This window comes from Ochotona princeps, chromosome 27 (genome assembly GCF_030435755.1).
Source record: "Ochotona princeps isolate mOchPri1 chromosome 27, mOchPri1.hap1, whole genome shotgun sequence".
NCBI lineage: Eukaryota > Metazoa > Chordata > Mammalia > Lagomorpha > Ochotonidae > Ochotona > Ochotona princeps.
Genome location: NC_080858.1, coordinates 11635263 through 11652292, shown reverse-complemented (window position 1 = coordinate 11652292; position 17030 = coordinate 11635263). Strand labels below are relative to the sequence as shown.

The following is a 17030-nucleotide window of genomic DNA, read 5'->3' as shown; positions in this document are numbered from 1 at the left end:
AAGGCTAAACACTAATGCATTTTAAACAGTTAATTAAATAGCCTAGAAAGGCAATAAAATTCCTAGATTTGCAAAACTTCTTTTGGAGAAAGGGAATTCTGTAATTGGAGATTTAGGAATTTTTTTTTTAATCCTCTGAGATCTACTCTGATGATTAGCAATGTTTTTGAATAACCAGTAATTTGATCCAAATAGGATATTGCTTATCTAATTTCCATCAATTGGTATATCAACAGGAAATTGAGTTATTGCATAGCATATTCCAAGGCTACATACAACAAAATGTACAGCTCAGAAAGGCACTGAGCAATGGAAAGTAAAGTGTTAGCAGTGGTTCTCAGAAAATACTAAACACATTGTCCTTTTAAAAAGAGAAAGTATGTGTTCACGAGGTTGTCTTGTTCTGTTTGCAGCCCTCATAGCCCTCAAATAACCTTGGCAGTGCCCTACATAATACACTATGAACAGCTACTGTTCTTTCCTGTTCGTGGAAAGTATATTTTCCAAGAACAGGTCTACACCTACACATAAACTTCACTGCATTCTAGATTTTAATTGTATAGAAGTATTCACCAGAGATCCAAAGAAATGACTTCATGCTCTTTCCAAAACGGAGGAAAGGGTGGGAAGAGAGATGTGTTGACAGAGGTTTGAGCTAGAGTTCCACAGATGTAATTTGAAGAGACGTTGGCTCTAGAATGTCACTAATTCTCCATGGAGACACTACAGCCAAGCCACTTAACTCTAAGCTTTTACAAAATACATAGTATCGCAAGCGCTCTCAAGAACGAGTTTCCATTTGTGTTATTTTCAAACACACAGCTTTTTCCTCTCCATCTAAAAAAGTCTGTCATTTGTGGTTAGGCCTATCAGCAGTGATGAATGACCCTAAAAGACATCAGAAGTCCAGTCTGGTTTCAATAAACCTGAAGATATTGGATTTATTTGAAGGAGATTCATTTTTCTTTCCAAAAAAACTTTCTTCAGTTCAATTTTTCTGCTATTGCTCATTTCATATGAAAAATTCTTCATACTTCCTTAATCTATGAACTTGACCCCCTACATCTCATTTCCTGAGGTCATTTCATGGTGTTCATTCTCACATTTTCTAAAGAGGAGTTCACGTGCTCTTTGGGAGCCTAGAATATTCCAAGGTGTGGCTCTAACACATAATCTGACTTTCCAGCTGCCTAAAAATAGACACTCTTTAATATATTCTTCTTGCTTTCAGGTCCCTATCCACACAACAGCAATCCAGCATCTTAAGACATGGTTCTTCCAGTATATGAAAGTCCTTTCTCACACACAATCACCCATGCTAAAAAAAATAACAGAAAGTAAAAAACAAAACTCCAGAAAATCCAAAGAAAAAATGAGTTTAAATACATCTAGGTGTTTATTTTCTGTAATTTTAAAACTTAATGTGATGAAAAATTTAATATAGATTGTCTTCCTCGTGAGGCTTTCCAAGTTCCCATAAATTCAAATTCAAAGGTTGTGTGAACACTTTTCTCTGGATCACATACCATTCTCTAACAGTAACATGAGTAACATTAACTTAATACATGGCTCATTTTGGAATGTCGTAAGAATGCATCTTTCTATTTAGAAAAATACATGTTACATTTAAGGAATTTCCTTAGGGTTCTGGCACCATGAGAAGAAGTATGTTTAGTCTTCCATGATGATTATATGATCCCATATGAATGCTGCTTCAAGTCTCAGCTGCTACACTGCCAATCCAGCACCCTGTTAACGTGCCTGAGAAAGCAGCAAAAATGTGGAGCATGTCCTTGGGCCCCTGCACCCACATGGAAGAAGCTCTTGGCTCCTGGGTTCAGACTGGACCAGCTCTGGCTGTTCCAGCCATTTGGGGGGTAAACCAACAGATGGAATTATGTCTCTGTCTCTCCTCTCTGTAAATCTGCTTTTCAAATAAAAATAAGTACATCTTTCTTTAAAAAAGTATTTCTTCAGGAGTTTTCAAATAATGCTTTTAGAAAGTCATAGTTCCATTCATGAAAATATTACCTAATGACTAAAGACTATAAACTTTACATTTCCACTGTTGATGTCTCTTCTTTGGTGTCACTAAGTATCTCAAGTTTATCATGTGCAAAATACTCCTGCTGAGATGCCCTAATCACTCATATACTCATTTCTCAGCCTTCCTATTTCAGTTAGTGGCTAAACCACTTATCCAACAGTCAAACCAACAACCAACCTAGAATTAATCCTCGAATCCTTCTGCTCTTTCATCTCCACATAAACTATCTTAAGTATTTATTAGCATAACCTCAAAAATATATGTTGAATGTGATCATGTGTTCACAATGTGTATGTACCTACAACATTCACCACCATGGTCTTCTGACTATATGATAATGACCTTTTTACTGATCTACCTGTTACGCTCTGTCCTCACTGACTTCTCCCTGCACCCCATTAAAGCATCCAATCTATGGAGACGGTCCCCTATTCACAGCTCCCATGTAAAGCAAGAACACTTACCACTCCAGTGTGTTTCTTACAGGACTCGAAAGGGAGAGAAGTTTCACTGGTTCGCCAGCTATCATCACCAATTTCATCACTTAAGAGAAACTCATTGAGTTTTTGAACACTGCAAAATGCAAATGCAGAGTAAGGTTTAGTAGCAAAATCTCCATCAACAAAGAACTACCTAAAGGAATAAACATCCCCCACTTCATTAACATGGTAAGTATTTGCTTCCAAGAGTAATTTTTTTTTCTTTAAGGCTTATTTATTGGGAATGCAGTTACTCACAGACACACACACAGAGAATGAATGAATGAATATGAATGAGTGAAAAATGAACGTTCTATCTGCTGGCTCACTTTCCGAATGGCTGCAGCAGCTGCAAGGGTTAGACCAAGCCAAATTCAAGAGCCTGGAACTCCTTCTGAGTCTCCCAAGCACTTCACTGCTTTCCCAGATGCATTAGAGGGAACCGGATAGAAAGAGGAGCAGCTAGAACTAAAACCAATGCTCTGGTATGGGACGCAAGCATTACAGGTGACACCTTGATGCATTACACCGAAAGCCAGTCCCCTTGAGTCCTCTTTGGAGACGAGCTGGGAAGTTCATTTCCCAAGACTGAGGGTTTCTTGGAACTTGAGACTTCCAGTGCTAATCAGAAAAGCTCAAGAGAACCAGACTGTGTCATTCTAGACTCCACAGCATTTTGTTTGCATGTTTTCTCAAAGTACATTCCTAGTCAGAGACAGTGGATTTGGATAAGAACCTGGAATTGGGTTGCTCAGAACTATCCCAAAGAGGAAAGTAACTGATTATTCTAACTTCACACATTAAGAGAAAGGAAGTTTGCAGAAATTAAGGAACCTGCCTAAAATAACTCAGCCAGACTACTCATCTGGAACCACTGTGCCATCTGACTCTACAAATATGATCTGAATCAATTAGAGGACAAATCTAGACACTTGGTATTCAAAGAGTTGCTCAAGATCCAATTGCACACAGTCACCTGGGGACTTCCAGGGAACTGTCTCGGGTCCTACACTAAAATATGAATCAAAATATGTGTTTTAATAGTACGCCAAGGTTTTTCCTCAGCATATGCAAAGGTTTTTCCTCAGCATATGGATTGTCCACATTTGTGGCTGCCAGAGGCTCTCCCGTCTTTCACATTCTAGTCATCTCAAATCGATACCGTAAGATTAGGAGAAGTAAGTAAATAAAAACATACAAAGCCACATGATTAGTCCATTAGTCCATTAAAGACAATCCCACCATGCTGCAAAGGCCAAGAAATGCTCCTTTTTGACACTAAGGGTATGGAAGGAAACACACTTGAATACAGGCACCATCTGTGACAGGAAGTGTCACTCCTGATGGGAAACCAGGCAACACCTACTTATCATGAAATTTTCTTTCCTCATTTTATTTGAGCTTGTAGTCAAGTTCAGTACCTCCAGACAGGTCTGACAAGTTTGTTTTGGTGATATGCTAATGTAATAAAGAAAAGCAAATTTAATTCTGTTGCCCATAATCTTCAAGGCCTTCCTTTGCATGCGAGACAAACATAACAGTAGATAGTATCTGTTAGGTTCTTCTATTAGCCTCCAAATTGGACTAACAATGAAGAGAGGCACTTAAAAGTTTTGGCTTTCATACTCTTTAAAGCTTTGCTAGCCAAGTCTGATCACTCAGACTTAAAAGACATTGCAGCAGAAATAACTTATAAAATGGCATTTTATTCATCTCTAAGGACAGTTATTCCCTGTTTTCTTTTATAGACTGTGGCTGTTATGTTTTGAAAAGATTTGATTTTAGGGAGTACAGTTTTGTCAATTCAATGAACATTTCCTAAACAATCTAAACTTACTGTATTCACATAAAGCAAAGGGTGAGACGAGGCCATTTGCCTTTGGAGTCTCAAGTCCAGCAGCCCAAGGCACCTGTTACTCAATGAAGAGCTGTTGAATGAATCAAAGAACTAATACTCCAGTGCTCCAGACATTTACACAGAGTACACTGATTCAGTTCTCCATTTCACTTTTCTGGTGTAAGTCATATCCAAGCTTTTATAGAAAAAAAAAATCAGCTCTCTGCTGTGGAACATCAGAAAACAAGGATCCTCAAGTTCATCTCAGGGGAAGGCAGAACTTTCTTCATGAAATCCAACACTGGAACTCAATTTGCAATAAACAATCATTAATCCAGGACTGAGCTTCCTCTGAGCCCTCCTGTCTTTCCCTTTCCATACCCCCAGTCCTTCCCTCAGCTTTCTGGCTCAGGTCTCCTAAACTGCCCTGAGCTTGTTTTGTTATTGTTCAACACAGGTATATTTCTCCCATTAGACTGTGCACTCTTTAAATGCACAGATTTTCGGCTTCAGAATCTAGCCCAATGTCCAAAATGTAGTTCTTCAAAAAAGGTTTGGTGAATGAATGAATGAATGGGTAATACAAACCAATGCAAAGTCCTTTCAGATATCATACAACCCAAATAACTACAGAAAAAGTGAAAATTCTGACCAACAGTTCAATAATTTCCACTAGGCTGCCATGTTATTTTAAATGCCTATTCATTCACATGAGAATTTTGTTCTCAAAAACAAATAATACAGTTCCACAGGAGGTACTATAAGACATGGAGCAAAGAGGAACAAAATCAAGATAAATAAATAAAATGAACAATTGGAAATGGCAGATTTAGGCAATACACTATCCAGTTTTATGAATCGTCTCCTTCAGTTGTCTTACCCATAACCAGATGCTATTATTTGTGTTCATTTAATACAGAAGCTGAGCTAAACTGACTTGAAATAATACATTGAAAGTTGAACAATAAATATTCCATGGCTGGGGTTAAAAGATACTTTTGATAACCATCCATTTTCTGTTAGATCAGTATCTTGCAAGTATCCCATTTATTTCAATTGCTCATTAAAGTTTTAAAGTTTTTGTTTCACATGTTATTTTTTTTCACTCCCAAATGTCACTTTGGCAAGAAAGCTGGATAACTTGGACAGGTGTGTATTAATTGGAAATAATGGATTGTGTTGCTGGAAATGACATGTGTGTTTGGTAAGCATGCTGACATTTTGTGAACTGAAATACAGAGACCACGCCCAAGAATGAGCATGCATGGTAATAGATATCAGGGACATTTTATTTTCCTGAAGCTAATGCAGTAACTCTAGCCAAGCACACCTTCCCCTGGGAGAACTAAGAGAGGACACAGAGAGGTTTCCTGACAGCATGAGGGATTTGTTGCACACACTTTTTTTCTTGGCAAGTAAATTCCCTGGACATAGATACCACATTATACATCAAGCATCAACAATGTAAATTTAAATTCCTCATAAAGAATTCAACATACTCTTCCAGAAAAGAAAAACACATAAATTATTTCCTTATGAATAAACCAAAGTGGAGATGTGAGATAAAATACCAGAAAAAAATTCCTCCTATTCAAGCAATTTTCAGTAATAATGACCTTTCTTCAGTTTCTCTATTTTGCCCTGTGTTAAGAGGAGACAATCTGTCTCCCTTACATTTCACTAAATGAATCCAAGTGGTCCAACTCTTTGAATGTCAAGAAGGCAACATCAGATAATAAGTCAAGCCTTATGAAGAGCCTTTGTCCTGACAGATTTTTACATGACATGAAAATTTCCTCCAGTAAAGAAGTATTCAAGGCTCTCACGTGCATGTGAGATAAAAGTTCAAGAGTGTGTGCTAGTCCATTTTAATCCTCTAAATGAATCAATGTATTGAAGAGTGCAGGGAAGAGTAAGTATTTGGTACAGCAGTTAAGATGTTATATGGGGCACCTACAGCCCATTTTTATGGCCTTGTTTGAATCCTGGCTTCTCTGCTTCCAATCAAACTTCTTGTCAATGTGCAATCCAGGAGGCAGCAGGTTAAATTTCAGGTTACTTGAATCCCAGTCACCCACATGGTAAACCTGGGTGGAGCTTTGGCCTAGCCCAGCCCTGACTGTTACAAAAATGAACACATAGACCACAGATCTCTATTTGTCTCTCCACTTTTTGAGTAAAAAAGAGGTATGGTTAAAAGAAAGGAAAAATAAAGAGTACTGGGAAGATTTATAATTTGCACAGTGTTGAAGAGAAGGGGAAAAATATCAGCCAACCAAAGTCTCTGGTCATAAACAGCCTGTTCAACTCACTGTGGGCCAACTGCCATCACAGCCTGGTCATGGCTCCCCAGACACAGAGGAAAACACTCACGTGGGTTCCCAGAACCAGAACAATGAAAAAGGCACTGGCTTCCTCTGTTGACCAGCCATCTCAATAGAAACCTGAAATCCACTTCTAAAACTCATTTTTACAGACAACAGTTTTGTTAAGCGGTTTCTATTTGGTCTGCAGCTTGGGAAATCTGGAACTGAGCTTGAAGTCAGACAGGTTGTTAAACTAGCAAATACATTTTCAAGAGTCGTGTGAAGACATGTGGAGGGCATATTTTATATACTCACCTGTACAAGGGTCTGTCATAGCACAACTATACACTGTAGATTTGGGGACCACTCTTAGATGCTTGATTGCTTGTCTCAAATTCACACTTAATGTCTTTTTGATGTTTGCTCACCTTACGCTTCCAGAGAAGTTATCTGTTCTAACTTATCAATTAAGTTTTGTCTCTACTGAGAGCACAAAGTCAGATTCCAATGAAAAATGCTACCACAAAAGGGGCAGTTGTTAAGTGGAGAAAATGAAAATAAGACCAAAATAGCAGACTCCAGTCATTCATCAACTTTACTGTTTAAAGTCACTTCCCTTCCAGGCTGCTGCCTAATTTGGAAGTTGGGCTTCCAAAGGCAGTGATTTGAACAGTTGCAGAAGGCAGGACAATAAGAAAAGAAAGAGAGTGACCATGAGACCATGGGCTCAGCTTGGACCTCTAATAGATCATGGATTGGTCAGTAAGGACATATGTTAAAGGAATAGGATTGAAATTCTGTTAGCAAGTTCTGAGAGGATAGATTATAACGTAAAATAATTTACATACATTTTAATGTAATCTTTTAATCCATTAGTAAGCCAATGTGAACTGTTCCCTAAAACTGAAATATGAAATACTAGTTCTCTCTAATATCTAGACATTGAGGAAACTACCTTGTTGTAACAGACCTTATGTTGCTGTAATCTCAACACCTAATATATTTTTTGTCTTAATGTTTCCTCATTTCCTGCAAAGGTCAGATATGAGTGTGATGATGGGGGTCTATGAAACAACACTCAGATTTTATAAAGTTTATACAGATTGTATAGTAAAAAGTACTAATTAAGACAGGCTTGTTTATAAGACAGTCTAGGACATGGCAGACTATGGTACACACCGTGTAACATAATGTGGTTTGTTAAAACACTTGTTTTATGATACAAGGGCACTTCAAAAAGTTCATAAAAAGTTTATGAATTAAGAGGTAAGTTTATTTGGGCGCAAAAATATTTTGAAGTCCATGACATTTTCTCATAACATGCACACATGTGCATGGATTTTAAAATATTTGATATTTGGAGTTAGTTGAATAAATAAACTTTTTTAGTTCTATTTTCCCCACAAACTGTTTAAAGTACCATGGTATAACTAAATGTGCAAGAAGATGGTTATTATTATGATGACGTATTATCTATTTTTCAATATTCATATCCACTTGCTTGAGAGACAGAGACGGAAAGAGAAGGGAAGGGAGGGAGGGAGGAGAGTTCTCAAATGGTCTTTCAAAGCACAGAGGCCAGCCAGCTATGGACAGGGCAATCCATGTTTCTCAGCAGGGGGAGGTCAGGAATCCAATGACCCCTCACTGCTGCCTCCCAGGATCTGCATTAGCAGGAAGCTGGAGCTGGGACTGGAGCCAGGAGTCAAACACAGGCCCTAACTGACATCTTAACTACTGTGCCAAATAATGAATTTGTTTCTATTTTTAATAGTTATTTGTTATGGGAAACTTGAGATAAAATCTAAACTGGTTGGAAAAACTATAGAAGCATATATATTTAAATAAACAAAATATTATTTCTTCTTGCAAAAGTTTCCATTTACAGAGACTATGAAGCTGGATTTTTTTTTTTTTTTGGCCATACTAAAACTAAAAGCATTAAGTGTACATTGATGTGAATGTTTCTTTCATGGTTGGTGAAAACTTAAATGGGTACTATTTCAGTGGGAAACATTACGGCTATGCTCAGAAAAAAAATCTTTAAAATATCTATATTGCTTGACTGGCCACTCTATTGGGGAGGGCAGCATAACCATACCCATAAAGGACCTTAAAGATGTGCATCATACTGCTGAAACAAGTACCCTCAGTTCTTGAAACAAAATCTAAAAAAAATCAGAGAAAAGTCTGAAGATAAACAAAGTGGTTTATTACTTGAATGCTAATTCTGTTAGGGATAAAACAGAAATATTCTGAATGTACAGAAAGATAGTCCATGGAACATTAGGATACTGATAAAAATGGTCTATCACAGTAGCCAGTATACATCATCTCTTTGGAAGATTTTAAGGTGTCAAAAGCTACGTGATTTCAAACTTCTTATTTTTAAGTGGAATATGTAAAAGAGGTTGTATACCAAAATCTGAGTAATAGTTACCTCTGGAAAGTGATTTTAATGCTGTTTTCTATAGTTGATTCCGTTTATTAGCATGCCAAGGCATTCTTTCTATAACTAACCCCTGGCAGCTCCAGACGGTTCGGTGCTTACCTGATGATGGCTTTGACTGCAAACCTCACCACGGTGGACAGCAGGAAGAGTGGGGTGATCAAGATGTGGAAGAGAGACAGCGAAGCAAAGGCTTCTGCTGGCTTCAGGTTGTTCCCGCTGGCATAGGCGTGGGTCACAAACGTCTGGACAAAGAAGCAATCTCTTTAGAGAAAGCTGGAGAAAGTGACATGCAGCCTTATATTCAACTTTATACACCTGTCATATTTCTCTATGCCAGTACATCCACTGCAACCACAAAAATAGTTATTGCATCCAAGACATCCTAAATCAAACAATATTTGTTCTTGGTGAGCACTTAATGGCTTTCACACCAGGTCACCATGAGATCCCCGAGTCAGGACAGATTTCATGAACAAGCTAGGAAATAGACTTTGGTTGAATTACTGCATAGATGGAATAATAACTATAGGGAAACCCAAGTTCTTAACAACCAGCCAGACTCTTGCTGCCCAATATTTACCGTTCTCTGAGAACAGGCACCATTGTATCTGACATGGATCATTACTGTAACTGCATGCATTGGTGTCCAGGAAAGACATAATCATATTTCTAAGTATAAACTGACAGGCTTGTCACTTTAGTGTGAAATGCTGTGTAACTACTTAGCATGTTTAGTCTGATCCAGCACTCTCCTGTTAGCAAAATGTCTAGGAACAAGGTCATTGACGTTAGGACACTTTGAATTCTTCTCTTCGCCCTCCTCTCTGCACCCCATTCACACACAGACTATCCGGCAGTATCTGGGAATGTTTTGACACGGACTAGAGGTGCTGCTGACTTTGATAGGGGGAAGGCAAGGAAACTGCTACACATTCTAAAACTGAAAACAGCCATCTATAGTTTAAAAATCTGAATGACAACCTGCAGAATTTCCCCACAAAGGAACCTGGATTAGATCTATCCTCATGGTGACCACAGAGGGAGGTGGAAGCCATGAGGAGATACAAAGTCATTTACAGACAGTGACTTGGTTCTGTTATGAAAATCAAGAAAAGGTCTCTTACAGCAAGAACAGCTGCTATGGGGATGGCTGCATTCATGAAGACTGTGGAAAGAAATCAAACACATTAATATCATGGAATCATGGAAACATTTTCAGAAACTTTAATCATCTAATATTGCCTTAACTTTCCCTGAGGACAAAAGTATATAGTGGATTAAATTATATTTTGTCTGGAGTCTACCAATGTTTTCCACTTCCATCTCTTCTGCAGTTGTATAAACAGGTTCATGTACAGATTAATCTTACCTAAAAAATTATTTTTACTGAAAAATCAGCTTTCCTTGTTGAATGTTATGAATTATAATATGCAGATAAAATAATCCTTTTATGATGTAATATTATTAGAATGAATGTCTATCGTTTTGTTGTAAAATATACGAAAAGTGGGTTATTACATACAGAAGAATAAGAATTTGACATCACTGGACCAGACACAATAGCTTTACTGTCTGATCTACTCCTTGCAAGTGCTGGGATCCCAAATGGGCACCGGTTTGTGTCTCAGCTACCCTACTTTCCATCCAGCTCCTTGCTTGTTGCCTGAGAAGCAGCAGAGGAAATCCCAAAGTCCTGGAACCCTACAACCATATGGGAGACCCAAAGAGGGTTCCTGGCTCCCGTCTTCAGATCCATACAGCTCTAGCCATTGCAGACATTTAGAGAGTGAACCAGTAGAAGGAAGATTTTCTTCTGTCTTTCCTTCTCGCTATAAACCTACCTTTCCAATACAAATAAATTCAGTAACTAAGGAATTTGACATCACCTCAAGTGCTCTTGCCAGCAATGACATTTTCACTTATAAACCTTTCAGTTTAGAACATAATACCCTACAACTTCCTGCTTAAATATTGTTTTAAGAAAATATTTTTATTCATTTGATGATCATGTATGAAGTTGGAAAAAGGATAAATTCATGTTTTAGGCTAAACTACTAACATTTGGGAGTTATAGTAAAAATTAAAACAATGCCTTGCTCTGTTACTCACAAATCAAATAGGTTTTGGACTCAAGCGTTCTACAGATCAAATGGATTGTAGGTAGCCTAGTCCAGCTGTGGCAGGGTGAGCATTTGGTTTCTGGACACCATAAGGCCAACATTTAAAACTCATTCTGCCTCTTACATTGCCCTTACCTCAGCAAACAGAACAAAATGAGACCCTGTAGGTCCAAACACAATTCCGTTATCAAAGTGGGGTTTGCAGCCAGTTCTATTCAATTCCCATGGTTGATGTGCTCAACCACCAAGAACACTGTATGGAACACTGTATTTAATACAAGTATACATTGTCATACTTGAAGTGATCCAATTGAAATTTTATGCCAAAGACTCAAGTATAATACCATGGAGTGATAAGTTGCAGAATGGATCTCTAGCTCTGAATGACAGATGGACTCCCAATGAAACTGTTAAATATATCTTGACCACAGAATACTGGACCTTCTACCATTGTCTGTACCTACAATGTCATGATACAATTAAATAAAATTATGGACTTTGGATTGTTACTGAAGGGCTGTACTATTGTTATAATCCAGGGAAAACAGTGAAGTGGAGGAAAGGGTGGGAGGGGAAATCTCTAAGCCTCAGGAACTGTATCATGAGAAAAAAGTAATGAAAACAGAAGACGAAAAAAAGGAAAAGAATCTTCTGTGTTTGTGGATTGTGAGAATTAGTATCATCAAAGCATCCATACAACCAAAGGAATCTTTAGATTCAGCATGATCTCAATCAAAATACCATGGATATTCTTCTCAGATCTAGAAAAGTAATGCCAAGAAGCATAGGGAAATACAAGAGACCACAAATAGCCAAAACAATCTTAAAACAAAAGCAACAAAAAGCTTAAGACTCTACAAGGTAGTTATAATCAAAACACCCTGGTACTGTTACAGAGAGAGAGATGTGTACCAGTAAAACAGAATAGAAACCCCAAATTTAACTCATGCAGCCAAAGGAATAAATCTTTGACAAAAGAGTTCATATCAGTCGCTGGAGAAAGTACAGTCTCTTCAACAAGTGGTACTGGAAAAACCGGATCTGAAATGCTTAAGTAGGAAGGAGACTAGATCCACCTTACATCCCTACAAAATCAACCCCAAATGGATCAACAATCTTTATCTATATCCATTTAACTAATGGGCAAAAGATACAGCTATTTTTAAAAAGATGAATTTTAAATGACCAACAGATACATTTAATATTTAGGTTCACTAACCCTCATGGATATGCAAATAAAAATCACAATGTTCCACTTCACTTGAATCAGAATAGCCATCATACAAAGATGAAAAAACAATCAATGATGGTGAGGATGTAGGGGAAACGATACCATAATATACCATTGGTGGGAATATAAACCGGGACAACCATTATGGAAGACAGTATTCAGATTCCTCAGAAATGTGAAAATGTGTCTACTGTAGCATTCAGCCTTCCAATTCCTGTGACCTTTCCTAAACAAAATGAAATTAACATATGAAAGTGTAAATTTTGTCCCCATACTTACAGCAGCTAAATTCACAGCATCTGAGATATGGAATCAACCCATTGACTGGTGACTGGATAAAGGAAATGTGGAGCATCTACATGGAGGAATAGTACTCAGTCATAGAAAAGAATGACTCTCCATCTTTGGCAATAAAACGCATGAAACTGGAGACCACTATGCTTGGTAAAATAAGCCAGTTCCAAAAGACAAATATGTTTTGTGTTATATGTGGTAGTTACTATGGAATAAAAAACAATATATGCAAATGATATGAATATCCTGTAATATGGTTGACTCTTTTAGTCCTGGGTTATGATCCTGTGGAAATGTGGTCTTCTTATTCTTACCTATTCAATACTATGCTTAGTGGTGAGTTGGGCCTGTGATAATAGAGTCGTTAAAATGATCTTTGCAAAAATTAATGAGAAGAAAGGAGGGATAGAGAGGGACTCAGGGAAGGAGAGGGAAGAGAGGAAAGTATGTGTATTAGAACTATACACATATGAAATACATGAAATCTGTTCCCTTCATATTAACAAAGTATAAAAAATTACATTCAATTAAAAAAATTATATCCAATTTTAAAACAGAAAATGTTAGTGAAACCAGCTACCTAATCTAATTGTGACTGATGTTTCAATTACAGATATTAAAATTATCACCATTAATATCTTATATATGAAGAAACCAAGGACTTCTGTTTTCAAAGTCACATGACCAAGGACATATACTTTGAAAGGAACCGAATTACTGTCTACTTGATTTTGAACCGGTGCTTTTCCTGCTCATTAGACTCTTACCTCATGTGGTTAATGACTATTGGATTATGCATGGATAGAAAATACATTCTCCCTTTGGTAGCTACAGCATCTCACACATCACAACTGAAACAGAGTAAACAGTGCATTTGCTGGATACTGTTCCCATTTCCTTTCCTGAGAGCAGCAGAACTTACTGGACAGTGAGGTATACAGGGCAAACGCTTTGAGACTGGACAGTTCTTTCACTCTTGTTTCTTCCACACTTTTGCAGAAAATGTGCTCCCAGGCATACAACTTGAGAAGCTTGATGCCTTTCAGTATTTCATTGGTTTTCTTGAGTCTTTCTGTGGAGTAATCCTATACAACGAGGGAAAAAAGTACAAACAGCACCCAAGACAATCAGAAAGGCAGAAGTATTTCATGGACTCAATTCAGATCTTGACTGCTGATCAGCTCAATTAACAATGACAGCAAAATTCCCTCCCTTTCTCCACCCCTCCCTCCCTCCCTCCTTCCCTCCCTTCCTTCCTGTTCACCTCCTCCTCTCTACCTCCTCTCTCCTCCACCTACTTAAATCATCCCTCTCTCTACAGTTAAAATAAAAACAAGTAAATTAAAATTAAGACTTTGATGAGATGGTCTCAAAGTTTATTTTCACCTCACAGCTTAAGTATACCTGTTGCTTTGGTTTATATGAAAATTCTTTAGTTTCACATGATTTCTTTGAATAATATTTACAGGTAATATAGAGAAACATGGAAATGATTTAGAACTTATAATGGCTCCCAAAATCTAAATCCTTTTACTATCTCCTCAGCACTATTCATCCTACTTAGGAGAACAAAAACAAAATTGTTCTTTCACTTCTGAATTGGGAACATGAGGGTCAAGTTTTGAGTACAGTCACATTGTTGCTTGACGATACAGTTAATGAAATTAAGACTATTACTTGGGACATTAAGAGACTTTATGTATTTATTCGCAAGTTCCTGTGTAAGTTGTTAAGTTGTAAATTAGACACAACAGCAAGTAACAGTAACAACTTGGACTAAAATTAGAGATTTGTAACAGATAAATGCCTCGATTTAATCAGCTAGGTTTTTTTTTTCACTAACAAGTGACATATTACAATTACTAGCAAGGTACAATATAACCTTATTACCTATTTACTATCACAGGGACAGCAGAGGGGCCAAAAGTATATGTGGAAAAGAAGTAGCAAATGCCTTGTTTATCTTTTTTTACTTCCTTTTTTTGTCTTCCAAGGTCTTAAGCATCTATCGAGTCCTGCAGGATGAGTGAATGGATAGTGCTAAATAAAAGACAGATGCCTAAGGACCTTGGCATCTTCGTTTATCCACCACACCTTCTGGTGTTGGTGCAACAAAAAGCACAGCTGCCTCAGTCAGAAACAACGAGTAACCTCATTAGAAGCAGCAGGGGAAAAAGCGACAAAGATCCCCCATGTGACAAACAAGTCACTGTCACAGTGAAAGTCCCAGCTAGAGAGACAGCTATTTTAGTAGCAACATTTCTACATTTTACGCCCAATTTATATACATCCGTTTTCATATTTCATCAAACTTTATTTCTCAACATGCTGTCGATAATTTGTTATCTGCAATTCTTGTTCAGATAAAATGATTTCATGGCAAATGGAAGCCAGAAAGGGTCAATACCTTGGCTATTCCTGGCTTGCCAAGCTGACCATGAATGCACTGAATCAGAACAACTGACGCGGACACATTTCCATGTAATTCCACAGATCATCACATGGTTTAAGTCAGTCATGGGGAAATTCCATTGCAGAAGCACCATCTCTGCCCCTTCATTTGTCTCTGGATCCTTTTTTCCATGTCACTAACTGACATCCCAAGGCCTCCAAGTATGCTTCACAGTGTTCTGTCCACCAGCAATGGAAGATCAGCCATCTCACCACTTAACTGTATTCAAAAACATTAGGCACTGCGACTCTGGCATCTTAATCCTTACACTGGCAAGTCTTCAATCCACTTCTAAAACTTGTTTTCATAACACAGAAAGCACGCATATGCTGCCTAAGGCTCAACATGAAATCATCCATAATGGTATGCGTGAACCTCCTATACGATACATGTCAACCAGCATTAATGGGTTTTCCTAATAAGGTTTCCAAGAGATGCTACTTACCAGAGTGCTCTTCTGAGCTTCTGCCAACTTTGTGGCAATGAAGTACTGCATGGGCGCAAGGAGCACAATGACAGCTGCGCCAACCAAGGCGCTGGAGCCAAGTAAGTTATAGAGCAGAATCACTCCCATTATGATCTATGAAGGAAATCACATGGGGATGGATGAGACTGTGAAGCCACTATATGAAAGGACATATTTAAAATGGAAATGCAGGATTTCTTGCTTGTTGCATTAAATTTATTTGGATGTCAACTGCACTGCAACAGGTGTGTTCTACCCATGATTTATTTGTGGAATGATAAGTGTTAGTAACTTATTTTTAGTAAGGTGAGCTGCGCAACTGGTGTCTCATCAATTCCTGTAAAGTTGCAGAGTGGGTCCACAGTGCTCCTGCTTTCTAAAGCTGACTTACAATCTTTTAAAAGACAAAGTTTTTTGTTTCCTGAAAATGGTGTCAACTATCATAAACTTCACATTCCATATTCTCTTAGAATTGTCCTAACTTTTACAGGGTGGAATTATGGAAGGTGGCATCATAGGAGAGTCCGGTGTGGCTGTTTGTTCATTGATGAAATTTGAAGGGCCCTATTCATCATGTCATGCCAAGAAGGCAAGGCCTAACTGAAACTTTTGGGAACATAAAGTTGGCATATTTCATTACTTCATTTTCCTTTTTAAATGTATTTATTAAAACCCATATCTGAGCCATATATGATGGCCTCCTTCAGATTCCCACTTCCTTATTCCATTAAAAATTTTAAGATTTAATTCTGTGACCTTGAAAATATTTTCCCTAGGACCTCAGAATTACTATGGCTCAAAACCAATTCAAGAGATGTGGCCATACATTTTAACCACGCATTCTGTGCCTACAGAATGAGAGTACCATCCATATGGTGTGGCTGATACACCAACTAGTCAATCAAGTCACTTAGGTTCACTGGGAATTCTGATCAGACCAGCGATTTGACAAAGTACCCACAAAAGTAATCATTCAGTGTAGTGTGTGTTTCTTGGTGCACTTTAATTTATACAAGATAAGCAGCTCTCTAATTGGTCTACGTCAGTATATTCCAGACAAGAAACTGTATCTTCATCTACCCTGTACACACTATCTACACTTTTACTTGGCTCTGCTTTCTATTAACACATGAAACGAGAAATTTAGAAGCTAGCACATCTCCTTTATTATTTTATTCATTGTTAATAAAATAAGCACTCCGGGATATAAGTGACAGATTATGTCAGACACCTACAATGTAAGTGCTATCTGCAGGATACAAAACTTCAGATAGGCAGAAGAAATGGAAATCACTTATTCCCAAAGTCTGCACTTACCAGCAGTGCTTGTGGGCAGGGGAGAGGAT

At 37.8% G+C, this 17030-nt stretch overlaps 1 protein-coding gene across 9 annotated transcripts in view; it reads right to left on the bottom strand.

Annotated features, from left to right (window-relative positions):
- Positions 1 to 17030, bottom strand: part of ABCC9 (ATP binding cassette subfamily C member 9) — a 113077-nt gene that overhangs the window by 72193 nt on the left and 23854 nt on the right. For all 9 annotated transcript variants that reach the window (XR_009244318.1, XR_009244319.1, XM_058655948.1 and 6 more), the window contains 5 exons: positions 15664 to 15798; positions 13689 to 13851; positions 10246 to 10286; positions 9221 to 9363; positions 2512 to 2620 (listed from right to left, as the gene is read on the bottom strand). Coding sequence is in view for 7 of the 9 variants with exons in the window: in XM_058655948.1 (XP_058511931.1) it covers positions 2512 to 2620; positions 9221 to 9363; positions 10246 to 10286; positions 13689 to 13851; positions 15664 to 15798 (591 nt within the window). In the remaining 2 variants the exon portion in view is untranslated. The remainder of the gene's footprint in view (positions 1 to 2511; positions 2621 to 9220; positions 9364 to 10245; positions 10287 to 13688; positions 13852 to 15663; positions 15799 to 17030) is intronic.